Source organism: Seriola aureovittata, chromosome 21 (assembly GCF_021018895.1).
Source record: "Seriola aureovittata isolate HTS-2021-v1 ecotype China chromosome 21, ASM2101889v1, whole genome shotgun sequence".
Classification (NCBI taxonomy): domain Eukaryota; kingdom Metazoa; phylum Chordata; class Actinopteri; order Carangiformes; family Carangidae; genus Seriola; species Seriola aureovittata.
The window spans coordinates 10,430,423-10,446,812 of record NC_079384.1 but is presented as its reverse complement, the minus strand read 5'-3'; the positions used below and the strand labels follow the sequence as shown (position 1 = coordinate 10,446,812).

At 41.5% G+C, this 16,390-nt stretch overlaps 2 protein-coding genes across 5 annotated transcripts in view; both read left to right on the top strand.

The window, feature by feature from the left end:
• The window catches only part of dnmbp (dynamin binding protein), a 48,061-nt gene extending 37,313 nt beyond the window's left edge, over nucleotides 1–10,748 (top strand). For 2 of the 4 annotated variants that reach the window (XM_056366061.1, XM_056366064.1), the window contains 13 exons: nucleotides 684–898; nucleotides 1,564–1,663; nucleotides 2,111–2,258; nucleotides 3,629–3,646; nucleotides 4,729–4,928; nucleotides 5,047–5,177; nucleotides 5,300–5,404; nucleotides 5,901–6,029; nucleotides 6,140–6,475; nucleotides 6,588–6,776; nucleotides 6,872–7,070; nucleotides 7,203–7,942; nucleotides 9,160–10,748. In XM_056366061.1, coding sequence (XP_056222036.1) covers nucleotides 684–898; nucleotides 1,564–1,663; nucleotides 2,111–2,258; nucleotides 3,629–3,646; nucleotides 4,729–4,928; nucleotides 5,047–5,177; nucleotides 5,300–5,404; nucleotides 5,901–6,029; nucleotides 6,140–6,475; nucleotides 6,588–6,776; nucleotides 6,872–7,070; nucleotides 7,203–7,942; nucleotides 9,160–9,345 — 2,696 coding nt within the window. In that variant the 3' untranslated portion in view covers nucleotides 9,346–10,748. The remainder of the gene's footprint in view (nucleotides 1–683; nucleotides 899–1,563; nucleotides 1,664–2,110; nucleotides 2,259–3,628; nucleotides 3,647–4,728; nucleotides 4,929–5,046; nucleotides 5,178–5,299; nucleotides 5,405–5,900; nucleotides 6,030–6,139; nucleotides 6,476–6,587; nucleotides 6,777–6,871; nucleotides 7,071–7,202; nucleotides 7,943–9,159) is intronic. The other 2 variants (XM_056366062.1, XM_056366063.1) reach the window with 2 other exon arrangements.
• Nucleotides 10,749–11,308: 560 nt separating this feature from the next.
• LOC130162817 (hyaluronan-binding protein 2-like) lies at nucleotides 11,309–16,390 on the top strand. The gene is made up of 13 exons (XM_056366655.1): nucleotides 11,309–11,383; nucleotides 11,518–11,545; nucleotides 11,631–11,726; nucleotides 11,953–12,063; nucleotides 13,024–13,140; nucleotides 13,254–13,370; nucleotides 13,505–13,676; nucleotides 13,969–14,060; nucleotides 14,176–14,428; nucleotides 14,549–14,691; nucleotides 14,802–14,939; nucleotides 15,786–15,931; nucleotides 16,026–16,390. Exons 1-13 carry the CDS (start codon nucleotides 11,309–11,311, stop codon nucleotides 16,194–16,196), a joined length of 1,659 nt encoding a protein of 552 aa, XP_056222630.1. The 3' UTR covers nucleotides 16,197–16,390.

Here is a 16,390-nt window from a genome sequence, read left to right as displayed (position 1 = left end):
ACACACACAGCAGACGTACAGTACAGCGTCCGTGATGTGCCACACACACTGGTCCTGGTTCTCATCACTCGTCATCACTATCGAGCGCCCTTATCTCTCTCCCCTCTCTAACTGCCTCTTCTTTAATGTCTGCCCGGGGTCCCCCGAGAGCCTGTATGTCTGTAGTTGCTGTCACAGGCCATTGTGCCGCACACAAAGAGCCCGAGTCCACTCCAGTTTTGGGTCCATTCATAAAAAGCAGCGGTGCGTGAACCGGGCTCTCCCTCCAGTCCCAGGGACCAGTGATAGCAGAGACGTTGATCAAAAGCCAGTCAGACAAGACGAAGAGTAAAGGGCGGACCGGGTGGGTGGGCAGGAGTATGTTTGGTTGCAATGAATGAAGACATGGGCTGGGAAAGGTTTCTCTGGAGCTTAGAATAGTCCCCCTCTCTTGTCACTTTTTTTTTTTTTTGCTACAACAAGCTTTGTGTTTATGCCAGAACCATGGTAATTAATGAGCAGAAATGAACGCATTCATGAGAGGAATTCATATGTTTGTCTTAAATACTGTTTATCAAAAACATCATAATGCATTATATTTGAAAATTGGGTTTAATAGATCTTGATGAAAGAGAAGCAGCTGTAAGATTTAACGCCGATCTCAAAACATTTTCATTTAAACGTCTCCTTTCCTGCCTTTCCAGAGATGACGCTCCTGTCGTCCCAACCCAAATCCCTGGACTCCACCCCAACCTCGGACTCCACCCCCACCTCCGGCACGGGCACCGAGGACCCAGAGCAGAGGATGCTGGAGAAGAGGTCGAAGGTCATCGAGGAGCTGCTGCAGACGGAGAAGGACTACATCAAAGACCTGCAGATGTGTGTCAAGGAGATCATCGAGCCGCTGCAGAAGAAGCAGGTAGAAAAACACGTGAACATTGTGCGGCTGAAGGTCTGACACCATACAAAACGTTGGATCTACATGTTCGATCAGATGCATTTAGAATTGTAGGATGGAGTGGGCACGACGTGTGTGAAATACGATATCCACTTTCAATGGAAACTGTTTTACAATAGAGAAGAGAATAGAAATGAGCAGAAAGTTTGAACTCTCTTGATTTTGATCATATTTAGGATAAGGCGATTACCTGGGACATAGAAAACCCTGGATATTTAAATAAAACAGAATAATAAAATAATAATAAAAGAAATTGAGAAATTCTCTCCGCACTGACTGACTTACCTTAGCAGCCGAGGATTAACCCGGTTTAGTTTCTGACTGCGTGGCCTTCTCCTCTGCATATTTCTTTTTTTGTTTTACCAACCAACTGCTAACTTGAGTTGAGGAGGCACCTGGGAACGTGGGAGAGAATGATCAGAGAAATAGATAAGGTGTTTACATACCACAGTGTCATGCTTTTTATCTGAGCGCTCCAGCTGGTATAACCACGTTTCTCAGAAGTGGAATAAGGGCTTAACACAAAACTGTTTACATGCACAAAACAATAAGCAGGACACTCCAGGGTACTACTGTGTCAGTTAACAGCACATTGTTTTAACTCTTTCTTTCTGCCTTTCCTGAAGGTGAAGAACGTGGACTTTGATGGGCTCTTTGGCAACATCGGCTCTGTGATCGACTTGTCGCAGCGCCTGCTCGACACACTGCAGGAGACAGACTCTATTGGTAAGGAGCCAGTTTTTGAAAGACGCATGAAGTCGTCTGAAGTTATTGTTTTACCAACGGGCCAATCAGACGGCTTCTTTCAGCATGCTGTGCTTGTACTTGATTAGTTTCAACCACGAGCTGTCACCTGATCATGTTTTATTGGCTGAACAAGACTTTGAACACAATTTGAACCGTTAGAAGATGTAAAGGGAAGGATGATAATATACAGTTATGTTTGATTATTCAATGATTTATGGAAAGAATGATCAATAATCACAGATATGTGTTTTTAATTCTTCGTTTACATGAAAACTGCCCCCCAAAAATTCAGATATTTGTCTTTATTGACCCAATTTGTGTGTGTGTGTGTGTGTGTGTGGGTGTAATTATTTGTGTTATATCATTTTTGTCCTTTCCTGTTTAAATAAACTCTTGGCCTTATGTCTCTGTATCCTGTCGTCTCAGGAAAAGTATTTGTGGACTTCAAAGCCGAGCTGGAGGAGGTGTACAAGATCTACTGTCAGAACCACGACGATGCCATTTCTCTGCTGGAGAGCTACGAGAAAGACGAAAACATCCAGCGCCATGTGTTGGAGTGTCTGGACAGACTGAGGTGAGTCACTGAGAGGAAGGAAAAAAAAAAAAACAGTGTGAAAAGGTTCACTCACTAGTTTTAGCTCTGGGTTTCTGCTTTGACCTGTGAGTTTGACTTAGAAAAAAAATCTTGTGCATGTGCGTGAACAATGACGTGCACGTTCGTGTGTGTATAAGCATGAAGACAAAGCAAGACTGGCCACTAATACAAAGTCAAACATTAACTGTAAAAGGCTCATGATCATGTTTGTAGCAAAGGGAGTTGTTCTGTTCAGCGTGTGTTACCTTAAACCCTTTCAAAATTGGACTTTGGTTTGAATAAGATTCACTGTAGTAAATAATTTTCCCATGGGGATTTTTCATGTTTTGAAAATGTCACATTGTTATGGAGTTCAAGGCCCCTGCAAGGTTTCCTGTTAGCAGATATTCACATGGAATTAATTTATGACGGGATTTCAAAGCAGACTTTGAACTTTAATGTGTGGGCAGGTTATGAGAAGGAAGTACAGTCACAGCAAATCTTTAAAAGGAAGAAATGCTTTTTTTTTTTTTTTTTTTTTTGTCTGAAACATATTTGCGCTTATAGTCTATAACCTGCCATTTTTCTGTAAAGAAACCGTACACGCTCCATCTCATAGTGTTTCTATAGCTCTCAGTAATGCGGAGCAGTTAAAGAATGTGCCCTGCCCCTGTTTCACCTGTCTAGTTTCACCATCAGTGACGCGTGAGATAGTGAGTTAACACGGCCGTGTTTCTGGGAAATACGGTCAGCAATTCCTGTTTGAAGATAAACACAGGTTTGTTAGACCGGAAGCTTTAGGGGAGAAAAGAAAAAGAAAAGGGCGGCGGTTCCAAGAACGAATCTGCGTAAAGAAAAGTAAAAGGATAATGTACAGCTCAGAGTGTCCACACTGACAAACCCCTGTTGTTTTTCTATATATCTTAGTAAATTTACCGTTAAGTTTGCAGCCTCATTATTGGCTGTGTGTGTGTGTGTGTGTGTGTGTGTGTGTGTGTGTGTGTGTGTGTGTGTGTATGGGTGTGTGTATGGGTGTATTGCAACCTATTCAGCTTTGAGAAGGTCATGTGTGCTGCCACCTCTTAGAAACAACATGTTTTACTGCCTCTCTGGGCCTCTGTCCACGTTTAAGAGAGAATTCACGAAACAAAACCATAACAACCACGAGTGCAGTTGCCGTGAGCAAAGTCCAAGTGAAATTCTGTGGGTTTAAACTGATCATGAAACCACGTACTGTAGATTTAAAAAAAAAAAAAAAATTTTTAAGTTCTGCAGAGTTAAAGATTTCATGAACGTTGTCATCAGGTCACGGGCTTATAAATCCTGTCTTTGTTATCTTTCTATCCCTTTTCCATTCTTCCCCCCGACAGGGCCATGTACCGAGAGTGGTAAGTCGTGTCGTCATGATTTCCAGCATGAGAATCATCGTGACCGCATGCCTTTTGCTCACTAACCCCCGAGGAAACTACCCCTTTTTGTGTGTGTGTGTGTGCGTGTGTGTTTGTGTGCGTGTGCGTGTGCGTGTGTGCGTGTGTGTGTGTGTGTGTGTGTGTATGTGTGTATGTGTGTGTGATAACTAAAAATCTAAGTGTGCTGAGTGTGAAAGACTTTAAAAGCATTTGCGCTGGGATTTATCAGGCCATTTCAGTGTCCTTCCCTGGATCGAGATGGACTCATAACCATACTCTGTCGTTTGTGTTTGCATGTGCATGTGTGTGTTGTATGGTATTGTTGTGAAAAGAAATATCCAACATGTCCATGACACTGTTCTCTTCCCCTCTTATAAAGTAACTGTTGATCCTGGGAAACACATTTAATGCCATCTTCTGGACTAAAACAGCATCAGCAATGTTTTCTCAATATTATGAGATGATTTTTTTCTTTTTGTCCTTGTTCGATCTTTTCTCATTTTTTATGAGAGTGCTGTAAACATGATTGTCTGAAAGTTCTCTGATTAAATGTAAAATGTGTGCACTCACATGTTTTACTTGTTCAGAGCTGGAAATGACTTTTCCTTGGCAAACAAGATGCCTTAAATCAAACACCAGTTTGCCAATAAAAAGATATTATCTTGTCCTAATAAGATCATTCTTTTCTGCCATGCATTAAATCAAATCCCATTTTGACTCTAAACAACCAAATTATGGAGTTGATTTGTTTGAAGTTCCTGAGCTGTTTGTCCTCTAGATTGCATTATAACTAAGCAAATCAATTTTGTTTAACATATTGTGCCTTCCCTGTTCTCTCATGTCTCCCAAAAACTGTATTTGTCATCATCAGAATATATGCATATATGATGATGTTGTATATCATTGGATCATGTAATCCACATGATACAAAGACGTGTTACATGAACATGGGAAGAAACATTTCACATTAGTTGTGCCTGTGACCTTAATGCTGCCTGTGTGAGAGGCTCTCAGACTTCTTCTCATTCCTCTGCGGTCTCCTAATCTTTTGTTTTTTCCAGGGGTAAAACGAATTACATCAATCTCGGTTCCTTCCTCATCAAGCCGGTGCAGCGGGTCATGCGTTACCCGCTGCTGCTGATGGAGCTGCTGGGGGCCACACCGGAGAGCCACCACGACCGGCCCCAGCTGCATCAGGCTCTGCAGGCCGTCAAGGAGATCAACGTAAACATCAACGAATACAAACGCAGGAAGGACCTTGGTAAAAAAAAAAAAAAAAAAATCCCTCACAATCTTCTGTGCTCACTGTTCTTGCCATTGTATGTAAAATGTGTGAGTCTTGAGTTTCCTGTATCAAGCTTTCCCTCTGCTGTCCACAGTGGTGAAGTACAGGAAAGGGGACGAGGACACGTTCATTGACAAAATCTCTAAGCTGAGCATGCACTCCATTATCAAGAAGTCCAACCGAGTCAGTAGCCACCTCAAGCACCTCACAGGAATTTCACCCCAGGTACATCACTGCCCCGAGCTGACATCTTAACCCAATAAAATTCCGTATCCAGGTTGAGGAAAGACTATCGGAGTGTTGTGAATGAAAACATGCCAGCTCAAACCTTCTGCCTTTCCCCCCAGATTAAAGATGAAGCATTTGACGAGGCTGAGAAGAAGTTCAGGCTGCAGGAGAGACTCATCAAATCTTTTATCAGGGACATTTCCTTGTACCTGCAACACATCAGGGTAAGAGCCTGTTACCATAGTTTCAGAACAACTCATTTTGTGATACAGAACCTGAAAGTGGTTATACTCAGAAATACTGTGTTTGTTTGATTCATGCCATTTTGTGAATGTCCATGTTCGTATTTTAATATTTTGTATTAATTTACTGTTTAAGCATAATATTCATATTAGCAAGGACATACGGCGAACGTTAAAGGTGGAAAGTTAGAAACGATATGTCCAACGTTTGTAAATGACATATGTTCAATAACTCTTAATTTATAATGATATGGCTCAATATTGTGTTAGGTCTATAAGACCTTTTGGAGGGAATACTACACCAACACTGTTCATCAGAATAATAATGTAAAATTATCCTGTGAGAGCAAAAGATTCATAGATGGATTATCTGCAATATTAAATGTGCGATATATTTTATTTTAATTATGTATTTAACACATACATATTTTGTAATACAATATTTTTGGATTGTAACTGTGAAAATCCATCTCTTCAGGAGTCAGCGTCCGTGAAGGTCTTGGCCGCCATCAGTTTCTGTGACATCTACACAGAGCGCAGCGTGCTGGACCCTGAGCGCTTCCAGAGAGCTCACCGCTGCATCAGCGACAAACAGTTCACACAGTTTGTAAGTCTTTCGCTTCAGCCTCACTCAGTTGCTGTAAAAGTGCATTTTTGGAATGACCACTGATCACATCAAATTATCTGTCAACCCCCTCCCCTCAATCGCCTGAGTAGAAGGAGCGCACAGAGGCCTTAGTCATCAACCCGCTCACCCAGCTGCTCCTCATGTTCGCTGGGCCGCACAAACTCATCCAGAAGCGCTTTGACAAGCTGCTGGACTACGACAACTGCAAGGAGCGAGCCGACCGCCTCAAGGACCGCCGCGTCCAGGAGGACCTGCAGGTGGCGCGCAACAACTACGAGGCGCTCAACGCGCAACTTCTTGATGAGCTCCCCAAGTTCCACAGTGCAGCGGAGGACCTGTTCACCGGCTGTGTGAGGGCCTTCGCTCAGTCTCAGAAGGACTTCATGAAGACGACACTGGGAGAGCTGAAGCCCCTCCTCCAGGTTGTGAGTGTGTCTTTGTTTATGGGGGATTTTTTTTTTTTTCATGAATATTTGAGGACATTATTAAATGCACTCATTGCACTACTAATGCCTTTCTCTTTACCTGGATCTCCAGTTTTCGAACAAAGTTGGCATGGAGGGCAACCTCATCGCACAGTTCCAAGAAGAGTACGGTCGAGTTCTCCAGCTTCTGCAGAGCTTTAGCTTCTGCCCGGAGAACCTGCCTCCAGCCGCCTCCACAAAAAAGCCCTTTGAGAAGAAGACCCTGGAGAAGCAGACCTCTAAAAAGCAACTGCAGGGACCTGTGAGTTGAACTCTCATCCTATTTCTGCAATTTCATATTTTTTAATAAACGCTGTCACATGAACTAATCGGGAGTCTCGTCCTTTTCGCTCTCAGCCAAACTACATCATGCAGACAGAGGAGCACCGCGCAGGACTTCTGGTACGCTACGGCCCTGAGAAGCTTTTCCAGGCTGAGAGGAACTTTAATGCTGCCCAGGATCTGGATGTCTCTATACTAGAGGGAGACCTTGTTGGTGTGATCAAGCAGCAGGACCCCATGGGAAGCCACAACCGCTGGCTAATTGATAATGGAGGTTGGTCATTTGTATTCCAAGACCTGATTTAAATATACTTCACAAATCAGCCACTTGTTTTTATGCCTTAGCCTCTGCCAGTAGGAAAGAATGTTGCAGCAATAAAATCTATTTCCTTGTCTCGTTTTGCAGTCACCAAGGGTTTTGTGTACAGCTCCTTCCTCAAACCTTACAACCCACGCAGAAGCCAGTCAGACGTGTCCATCGAGAGCCAGTCCTCTAATGAGTCGGGCTACGGCGGCTCCTCCCCGGTTTTCTCCCGCCAGAACAGCAACAGCACTCTGACCTTTAACCAGGAAACAGCCACCGTCAGCTTTTCCACATCGCAGCATCAGAGCCATTCGTCGCCGCACCCGTCGCTGGACTCGGCCTCCTATCGGAGGAGTCACCACAGGGATGCGCTCAACCCCGACTCTGCCAGTCAGAGCAACTCCATAAACTCCTCTCCCCGAAATCCCTCAAACCGAAGGGAATTTTTAGACCAAACGCACCGAAACTCCCCGAGTCACAGAGACACAGAGCCTTCATACCGCCACTCAGGCAATCACAGAGACTCCTATGATACGAGTTATGCAAGTTCCAGCAGCCACAAGGAAACGTCGGACCTCTCGGAGACCGACTCTTCCTCTTCGCACAGGAACAATCACTCCCAACGGTATGGGCACACAGATAAATCCTACAGTTCGTACCAGTGGAGAAATGGAGATAATGGTGGCCAGAAGAAGTCCGTTTACTCCAGAGATGAATACATTGAGCCGGAGCCGGAACCAGAACCAGAACCGGAACCAGAACCAGAACCAGAACTAGAACCAGAACTAGACCCAGAACCAGAACCAGACCCAGAGCATGAGAGTGAATTGGATGGTCATCAGGTGAGATTTTGTTTGATACTAAGATGTATTGTGTGTTTATAATAAGACTTTTACCATACCAAAAGTTTTGTCTGATAAAGGTGGATTAACCAGCTTTTAAAAGATAAAATCTATTGAATGAAAGCGTATTATCACTTGACTCTGTGCTTTCTCTCAGATCTATGGAGCCTTTTAGTTTCTTTAAGCTCATTTTTTAAATTTTATTTTAGTCACGGCCTAAAGTTTGTTCTCACTGCTCTGATTAAGCTTGTTTCCACCAGAAGCAGGCAACTGTTTTCAGTGAGAAAGTTCAATTCAATTCAGGTCAAATTTATTTATAGAACACATTTTAAAAACGGCGAACAGCTGACCAATGTGCTGTACAAGATCAAGAACAAATATGATCACAGAAAATCAAACATGAACAAACAACAGAACAGCAGAACAAAGTAGCAAGCAAACAAATGAGGGAGACAGCTCATCTTGGCTCCACCACTAATGAGAATGAATATGTTTTAAGCTGAGATTTGAAAGTGTTGATGGGTGGGGCAGATCTGATCGACATGCGGAAGTTCAGTCACCTCCAGTGCGTTTAAAGTCGGCACAAGGGTCGGTCAGGAGGTCCGCATCTGACAATCTGAGGGGCCTTTAATAGGTCAGTGATGTAGGGAGGGGCTAATCCATTCATGGATTTTAACATAAACAGTAAGACCTTTAAAATCAATGCTAAAATGAACTGGCAGTCAATGGAGAGAGGTCAGCATAGGGGTCCAGTATACAGGGAGTTACACTAGTGAAGCCAGAATAGAATATGAGAACATGGATAACTTTTTTGTAAGTCACTGAGTGAGAGGAAAGGTTTTGTTTTGGTGATGGTAAGAAGCTGAAAGAAACTACATCAAAAGGCAGTCGGACCAAGTTAGCAACCAGCTTGTGACCACAGAGGAGCATTTAGCAGCTGTAGAGCCGGGCACCTCCCCCAGGAGCTGCTGGAGATCAAGAACAGAGCTACAATGAAAATAAATGTTGGACATAAATTTGTTAGGTGGCCAGAAACGGGGCTCCAAATGAATACTAATGTTACACTATGTCTGGTGATGTTTAAAATAACCGCTTATTGCTAACACTTACAACCTTGATTATATGTCAGTGTTGCTGCCACCAAGCAGAAAAAAATGATTAATACTATTTTAAAACACAAATTAAAGATCACATTGTGTTTATTTTTATTTTTTCAGATTTACTACGCCCTCTACTCCTTCAACGCCCGCTGCGCCAACGAACTGAGCATCTCAGCCAATCAGCGGCTGCGGATACTGGAGTTCCAGGACATGAATGGCAACAGCGAGTGGTGGCTGGGCGAGGCGGGAGGCCGACGAGGCTATGTGCCTTCCAACTACATTCGCAAATCAGAATACACATGAACAGCTGATATCACGCGGATGACACCTGAGACTGCACTTCGAACTTAAGAAGACTCACTCTGCGAGCGGGAAGAACAAAAAGACAAACAAGCATGTTTGCGTGGTGGCGTATTTTTGATCTGTTGTCATGCAGTTTGATTAGTGAGAAGGACTGACTTGCTGCTGACTCTGCTCCTGAAAGTTAGCATTATATGCCTATATTTATAGACTTTTTTTAAAGTTTTTTTTTTTACTTTCCGGAAACTGGACCCCACTCCCATTTGTTTCCAGTGGAAAACCTGTGAATTGCACCAGACTTTTGCCATATACTCTGGAGCTGAAGACAATGAATTTTATGTTTAAGAGAGCGGCCTTTAAGGTTGGCACGGTTTTGGGTTCAGATTGCTTCCTGTAACATCAAGTGATATGCACAGAGACTGAACACCTGAACACTGTGTTAATTACTCTTTTCTTCATGTGGTTCATGACATCACTAGAATGACGCATGAATATTAGATACATTTACACCATACCGTTCAACAATCAAGGTTTGAGGCACTTATGATGGTCATCCATTGGTTGCAAGTTTGAAGTGTCTGTGGAGCCATCAACAAGAATGTGGAGTGTTGTATGAAATTAACATTGACTGTTTGAATGAAGACCAAGGACAAAGTTGAATGGCATATGTAATACGGTTTACAAATTCTCCCCTTGAACTTTTTGAATACATTTTTTTACTGGGTTGACACTGTGTAAACAGGTGATGACCCATTTTACCTGTAAGAGGAGGTTAACGAACAGGGAGAGAGAGACTGTGGTCTGATCTTAACTATGATTTCTCCACATGCTCCCCATGTACATTATATATATATATATATATATTATATATATATATATATATATATATGTATATATATATATAGTGCTGTACAGTTAAAAAATGCTATTGCACCCACTGTAAAGTGATCACTGTTTGAATAAAAGACAGCTCAGCTGACAAATATTGACAGTCTGAAATGGGTTTTTGTTCACTTTTTATCTGTAATATCAAAGATGAGTGTTGGCACACTGTCATAGTGTCATATACTGTTTAATATTGTATAATATCATTAATGACAGACCACAAAATGATGTAATCAGCCATCATTACATTTCAGAACTTCTCAACAGCACATGAACTCACCACATAGACATTTTCAAAAATAAATCTACTCTTTCAACTGTTCAACAATGATGAAAATTTGACAAAAATAAACATGCATAACATGTTCTTCTGTGATATACTGTATAGTTTAAGCAGATTTCTAAACTGCATGTTCCATCTGAAAAATATAAGATATATATTTTAAAACATTTAAGCAATTCAAAAAAAGTATGATATAATCTGTAAGAAGTTAAACAAATAAAGCTACTGTATGCTAAAACATCAGTATGGTTCTTTAAGTATAGTATCAATTACTTTCACAGTTTATTATTTTAACATTTTACTGCAGCCATGAAGAAGAATATGTACAGAACAATGGTGTTTGCATATTGCAAAACAAAGAAATACATAAAGATTGCAAATTGCAAATCATCTGACAGAATATCAGCTGCTCGCTTTAGCAAAGCAAATCTCCTGTGCATTGAGAAACCTCAGGTCACTCAGTACAAAACTGATGACTACAAACAGACTTTAAAGATTTTAAGGAGAACTTTACTCGAGTCAATTTTTAAATCGTACAAACAGTTTAGTCTAGCATATTTCTTTATGGTAAATGAGAGCTACTTGCTAACTGCTTTTTTTCCCGATGACCTAAACAGAAAGAAAGGTCACAGGACAAAGAAAAATGCAAAGTGAATGACATGTAAAATCAATGTAAAATCAATGCAGGGTACTGATGATTAACAGGTGGGTGGAGTGGTTTGGGGTCCTCATGTTTGAGGGGGATTATTTAAGACTGCCTGAGCAAAAAGCAAAGCATAGTCTTATTCTGGCCCCATCATGGCCAACATGGTCTGCTTAATAGCTTTGCTCACACAACTGTGTGCACTCACTGCGTTTGGACAGGACCTATTTGTAAGTATGCATACATGCAGTCTGTCTGAAACGTGGAATCTGAGCATTTATTAATATTTTGGAAGGGATATAATGTTTCAGAGCAAAACTGAGTCAGGTTGATAAATAAGAGACACATTTTGATTTTGTTACAGGTAATCACAGAACTAGAAGACACTGATGGTAAAGACGCTTTCAGCTTTGCTTAGTTTGCAGTTAACCAAAATTTCACTTTACTGAACTTCTTAATGGCTCTTTTTCCTCACAGCTTATGAATACTATTATGATTATGGTACTGAAAGCCCAGCAGAAGATGCTGATTTGACTGCAGATGACTGGTTGTACGATCTAATGGATTTCACAAGTAAGCACTCAAATAGGAACAGTGAGAGTTTGATTACCTGTATACACTGAATGCAGTTTAACTCAAAATGTATTAATCAAGTCATCTACCTGATGCAGATACAATCTATCGCACTTTGACTCCTGACTACATTTTTTCTTTTTCTTTAGTCTTTGTGTTGACAGGTAAAACTTTACATGATGAATCCATGTTAACAAGCATTTCACATAATTCTATCTCCATTTAGACGAGTGTGATCCAAACCCATGTTTGAACGGAGGTAGCTGTGACACCGCTACTCATGGGGGCTTTGTATGCGTGTGCCCTGAGCCTTACTCAGGGAAGAAGTGTCAGACAGGTAGGACTGTCTACCTGTGCTCATCCATGTGACTCAAGAGAGGGATCTGGTTAAAATATCTGAGACAAATATGTCTTTGTAATTATTGTGTGTTGCTATTCTTCACTGACATGAGTGGCAGAAAGTAACTAAGGGTTGTGCATTTACTGAAATATATTTAAGTACAATTTTGAGGTACTCTACAAATTAAAACTTCACATCGACAAACATATGATAAACTTATAAAATACAGTGTAAAACTCTATACAAAAAGCAATCAGCCCTTTTTCACAGGTTCCATTTGTCTATGAAATGTTAGCAGTTCCAATAACTTTTTTTTAGATATCCAAAACTTTAATACAAGTTTGTGTAGCAGAACTTTTATTTTTGTCTTTCTGACCTTATTAATCATCTCACAAACTCCGAGATTTATGCAGTGACCCATTAATGGGGCCCAACCCCTATGTTGGGAACCATGGGACTAAACTACTTAAAACGGGTGGTTAAAACTACCTACACATTGACCAGTGACAACAGTAAAATGCTTATGTTCTTTTACTTACATGTAAGTACAGAATAAGGACTTTAGCTTGTAGTGGAATATTTTTACATTGTTGTGTTGGTATTTTTACTCAAGTAAAGGTTTAGAGTGCTTTAGTTTTCAATTCAATAACCTGAGATTTTTTAACATTTCCTAATTTAAGGCTGACCAAAAAAATTCTGACAATTTGTGAGAAATAGAAGCATAATTCTGCCTGTATACTACAATATTACAACAGTGGAGCTGCAGCACTGTGTGTAGTATCAAAAAAATCCCAACTTTGGTGACCCCTAGTGGAAAGAAATCCTCACATATTATGTTATAATAAAAAGAATTTGTTCTAAATTCAGCTTTTAATTATACTTATTCCTATATGGATCAGGTTAAAGTTAATATGAACTAAATCAAATGAATGTACCATGTGTTTTTTTTTTTTTCAGTGAAAGATGTTTGTAAGAATGTGAAATGTGGCCACGGAAGTTGTGTTGTCACATCTACTCCTCCATTCCACGAGTGCAAGTGCAAGCCTCCATACAAACCACCCAACTGCAAGAAAGGTCTGCTTTATCATGGGATCATTTTAGTGAATAATTAACACGACAACATTTTGTTTGCAATAAAGTTCTTTGCAGTCAGAGGGAGACACTTATTCTTTTACCTGTGTCCACAGCTTCTCCCTGCAGGCCCAATCCCTGTCAGAATGGAGGCTCTTGCCTAAAGGGCCCCAAACGCTCCGTGTTCCAGTGTTCCTGCCCTGAAGGACACAGTGGGAAATTCTGCGAAGTTGGTGAATACAATTATATCCCTGTCCTAAATAGAAATACCACACTTTAAAACCAGCGTAGCTTTTCCACCTTCTATGCGCCCAGATATTACCCAGCTGCAGAGCAATTAAAAGTCAGTGGCCCACTGTGATTCTAGGACCAAACGACTGTTACCAAGAGGGCGGAGAGTTTTACCGCGGCATGGTGAGTGTGACAGTTGAAGGGGAGGAGTGTCTGGACTGGAATTCCTATTTCATCCTGCAGAACGGAGGAGACCCCTTCAACGAGTATGCAGGCTATGATGGAATAGGACCGCACAATTACTGCAGGTGAGGAGTCATCTTGAGTAAATACTGCATATGTCGGCTATTGATATAATCTTGTGTGTGTCCATTTGTACATGTGAGGTATGCACTGTGCAAAACTTGTGTTTGTTGATGCAATTACATAAAAATGTACAGCTCTCAGTTAAAATGAGATCATTAAAGATTAAGAATTAGGCTGTTGAAATGCATATTGTTTTTTTGTGTTTTTTTGCTGTATCTTGTGACTTTAAAAAAGATGGAATAAATGTGGTATTGAGCTTTTTAATCCTTGTACTGAAATCTTTCTGCATTCAAGGAACCCTGATGGAGATGATCAGCCCTGGTGCTTCATTAACAAAAATGGCAAACTGAAGTGGAACTATTGTAAAGTCAGGAAATGTTCTGCAAGTAAGCAAACGTACACACACACACACACACACACACACACACACACTCACACACACACACACACACAACACACAGATCCTTCCTCTCATTTGATCTTTTTACGTTTCCCTCCCAGCGCCAACCATAAGTGTAACAGATCCAGTGCCAATCAAGCCGGAGGTCACCATTGCTGAGCAGTTCTCCGAGTGTGGGAGGCCGCAGCCCGGCCGCTCGGCCAGGATCTTCGGAGGGAAGAAGTCTCTTCCTGGGGCTCATCCTTGGCAGGTTTCCCTGCAGACCAGACCCAAAGGCTCCTCCGGGCCCTTCAGCCACATCTGTGGTGGCATCCTCCTGGAGTCCTGCTGGGTTCTCACTGCTGCACACTGCATGTAAGCTCCAGTATCCCTGTTGTTTTGACTTATACAAGCTGTTTCATCATTGTTTGATGTAGATTTGTACGCGGACACACTCTTGATTGAATATTCCTTGGGGACGGTTTATTTGTCCAGTAAAAATGGAGTGGAAATGCAGTTGGTGCTGGGGGGAGTGGACATAGAGAAGGATGAAGCATACGATCAGGTCATTGCTGTGGAGAAAGCCGTTGTGCATGAGGAGTACAAGCAGACGCCCTATGCCCTTCATAATGATATTGGTGAGGTGCTGTTGTGTGTAATTATGATCGACTGATTCTGCAGCTTGGTAAATTTAATGCAAGAGATGTTACTGATGATCCGTTCTTTGCTGTGTGCCTCTCCTGTGCAGCCATGCTTCAGCTGAAAGTCACAGACAAACCGTACTGTGCCAAAGAAACCCGCTTTGTGAAGACAGCCTGCCTACCGAGGCAGACCTTCAGCAGCGGCACGGAGTGCGTGATCTCAGGATGGGGTGTGACTGAAACACGTAAGTGTCATTTCAATGTGTACTATCAGCTACAGACTGTACATCATCAGTCTCAGTTGATGGGGTCAGTGTTTGCAGACTGGTAGTTAGTATTTAGCCAAAACTATAGATTAAGTAGTTTTAAGAACATCAAATGAAAAGATTAAACAAGATTAAACCGATAAAACGGACAATGTTTTGAACCTTGGCAGCTCATGGATATTCAGCCAATTCACCTAGGCCTATATCACGCATTTACATCGGAAAACAGGGTAATGTCATTTTTACTTATTCATTTCAAAGTCTGTCATTTCAAGTACTGTTATGTTCTCCTTTTCTAAATGTCAGAAAACAAATCACTGCAAAAAATATTAGTTAATTAGATAGTCAACAGCCATGAGAGTTTGAAAAATACATATAAGTCTGCCCCAGAGAGCCGTTTAAATATTGACATGATATTGTATCAGATTTTGTTGTGATTACTAAAGTGAATAATATGATTGTGTCAGCAATGTCCAATGTGTATTTCTGTGCATTTATTATGGTGTACAGTTAATTTTCTTTTTCAAACCAATTACCTTGTAAGTGTAAAGTGTAAGTGCCAACAATGTATATACACTTTTAAGTATTTGCCAACACTGTTCACATGACAAAGGTAACCACAGCGAAGGTATCATACCAAAATGACTTTTAAAATGTAGCATATGGGAAACATTTGCAGCACGTCAGCATGTTTCTGAACCCTGCAATTACACAACTCACACAAAAGAAAATTTATGAAAAATGACAGTTGTTTCTTTAGTTCTCTAGCTTAGGACCTGACTAAATAAATGCATTTGAACTTCACAGTTAATCTTTCTTTTTCAGAGAAGTACGGTACCAACCAGCTGCTGGATGCTCGTGTCCTCCTGATCTCTCAGGAGAAATGTAAAGAGCCCCATGTGTATGGAGACACTCTGGACGACAGCATGTTCTGTGCGGGGAACATGAAAGGAGGCGTTGACTCCTGCCAGGTGTGTGCATATGCATGACATGTTTGCTTTTTTTTCTATGTGGGAGAGATGTGATCATTGTTAAGCCTCCTCTCTGTCCCCCCTCCCCCCGCAGGGTGACTCTGGTGGCCCTCTGGTGTGTGAGCGTAATGGGACGCACTATGTTGTTGGTGTGGTGAGTTGGGGCGACGGCTGCGGGAAGAAGTACAAGCCTGGCGTCTACACCAACGTCCGCAGATTTGATGACTGGATCGCTTATCATTTACTCACACAATTTCGCACCTAAGAATTACAGACAAGCTTCCAATATCCTGTTGTAAAAAACAAAAACAAAACAAAAACAATCCTCTACCTCCATAAAAATGACTTAGAGCTCTCACTCCATCACCAGGATGACGATGCCAAACTTGGGGCACATTACCTCATATATGTATCATTGTTGTAAGTCATGAATACCTCACTGTGGTGTATTTACGTTAC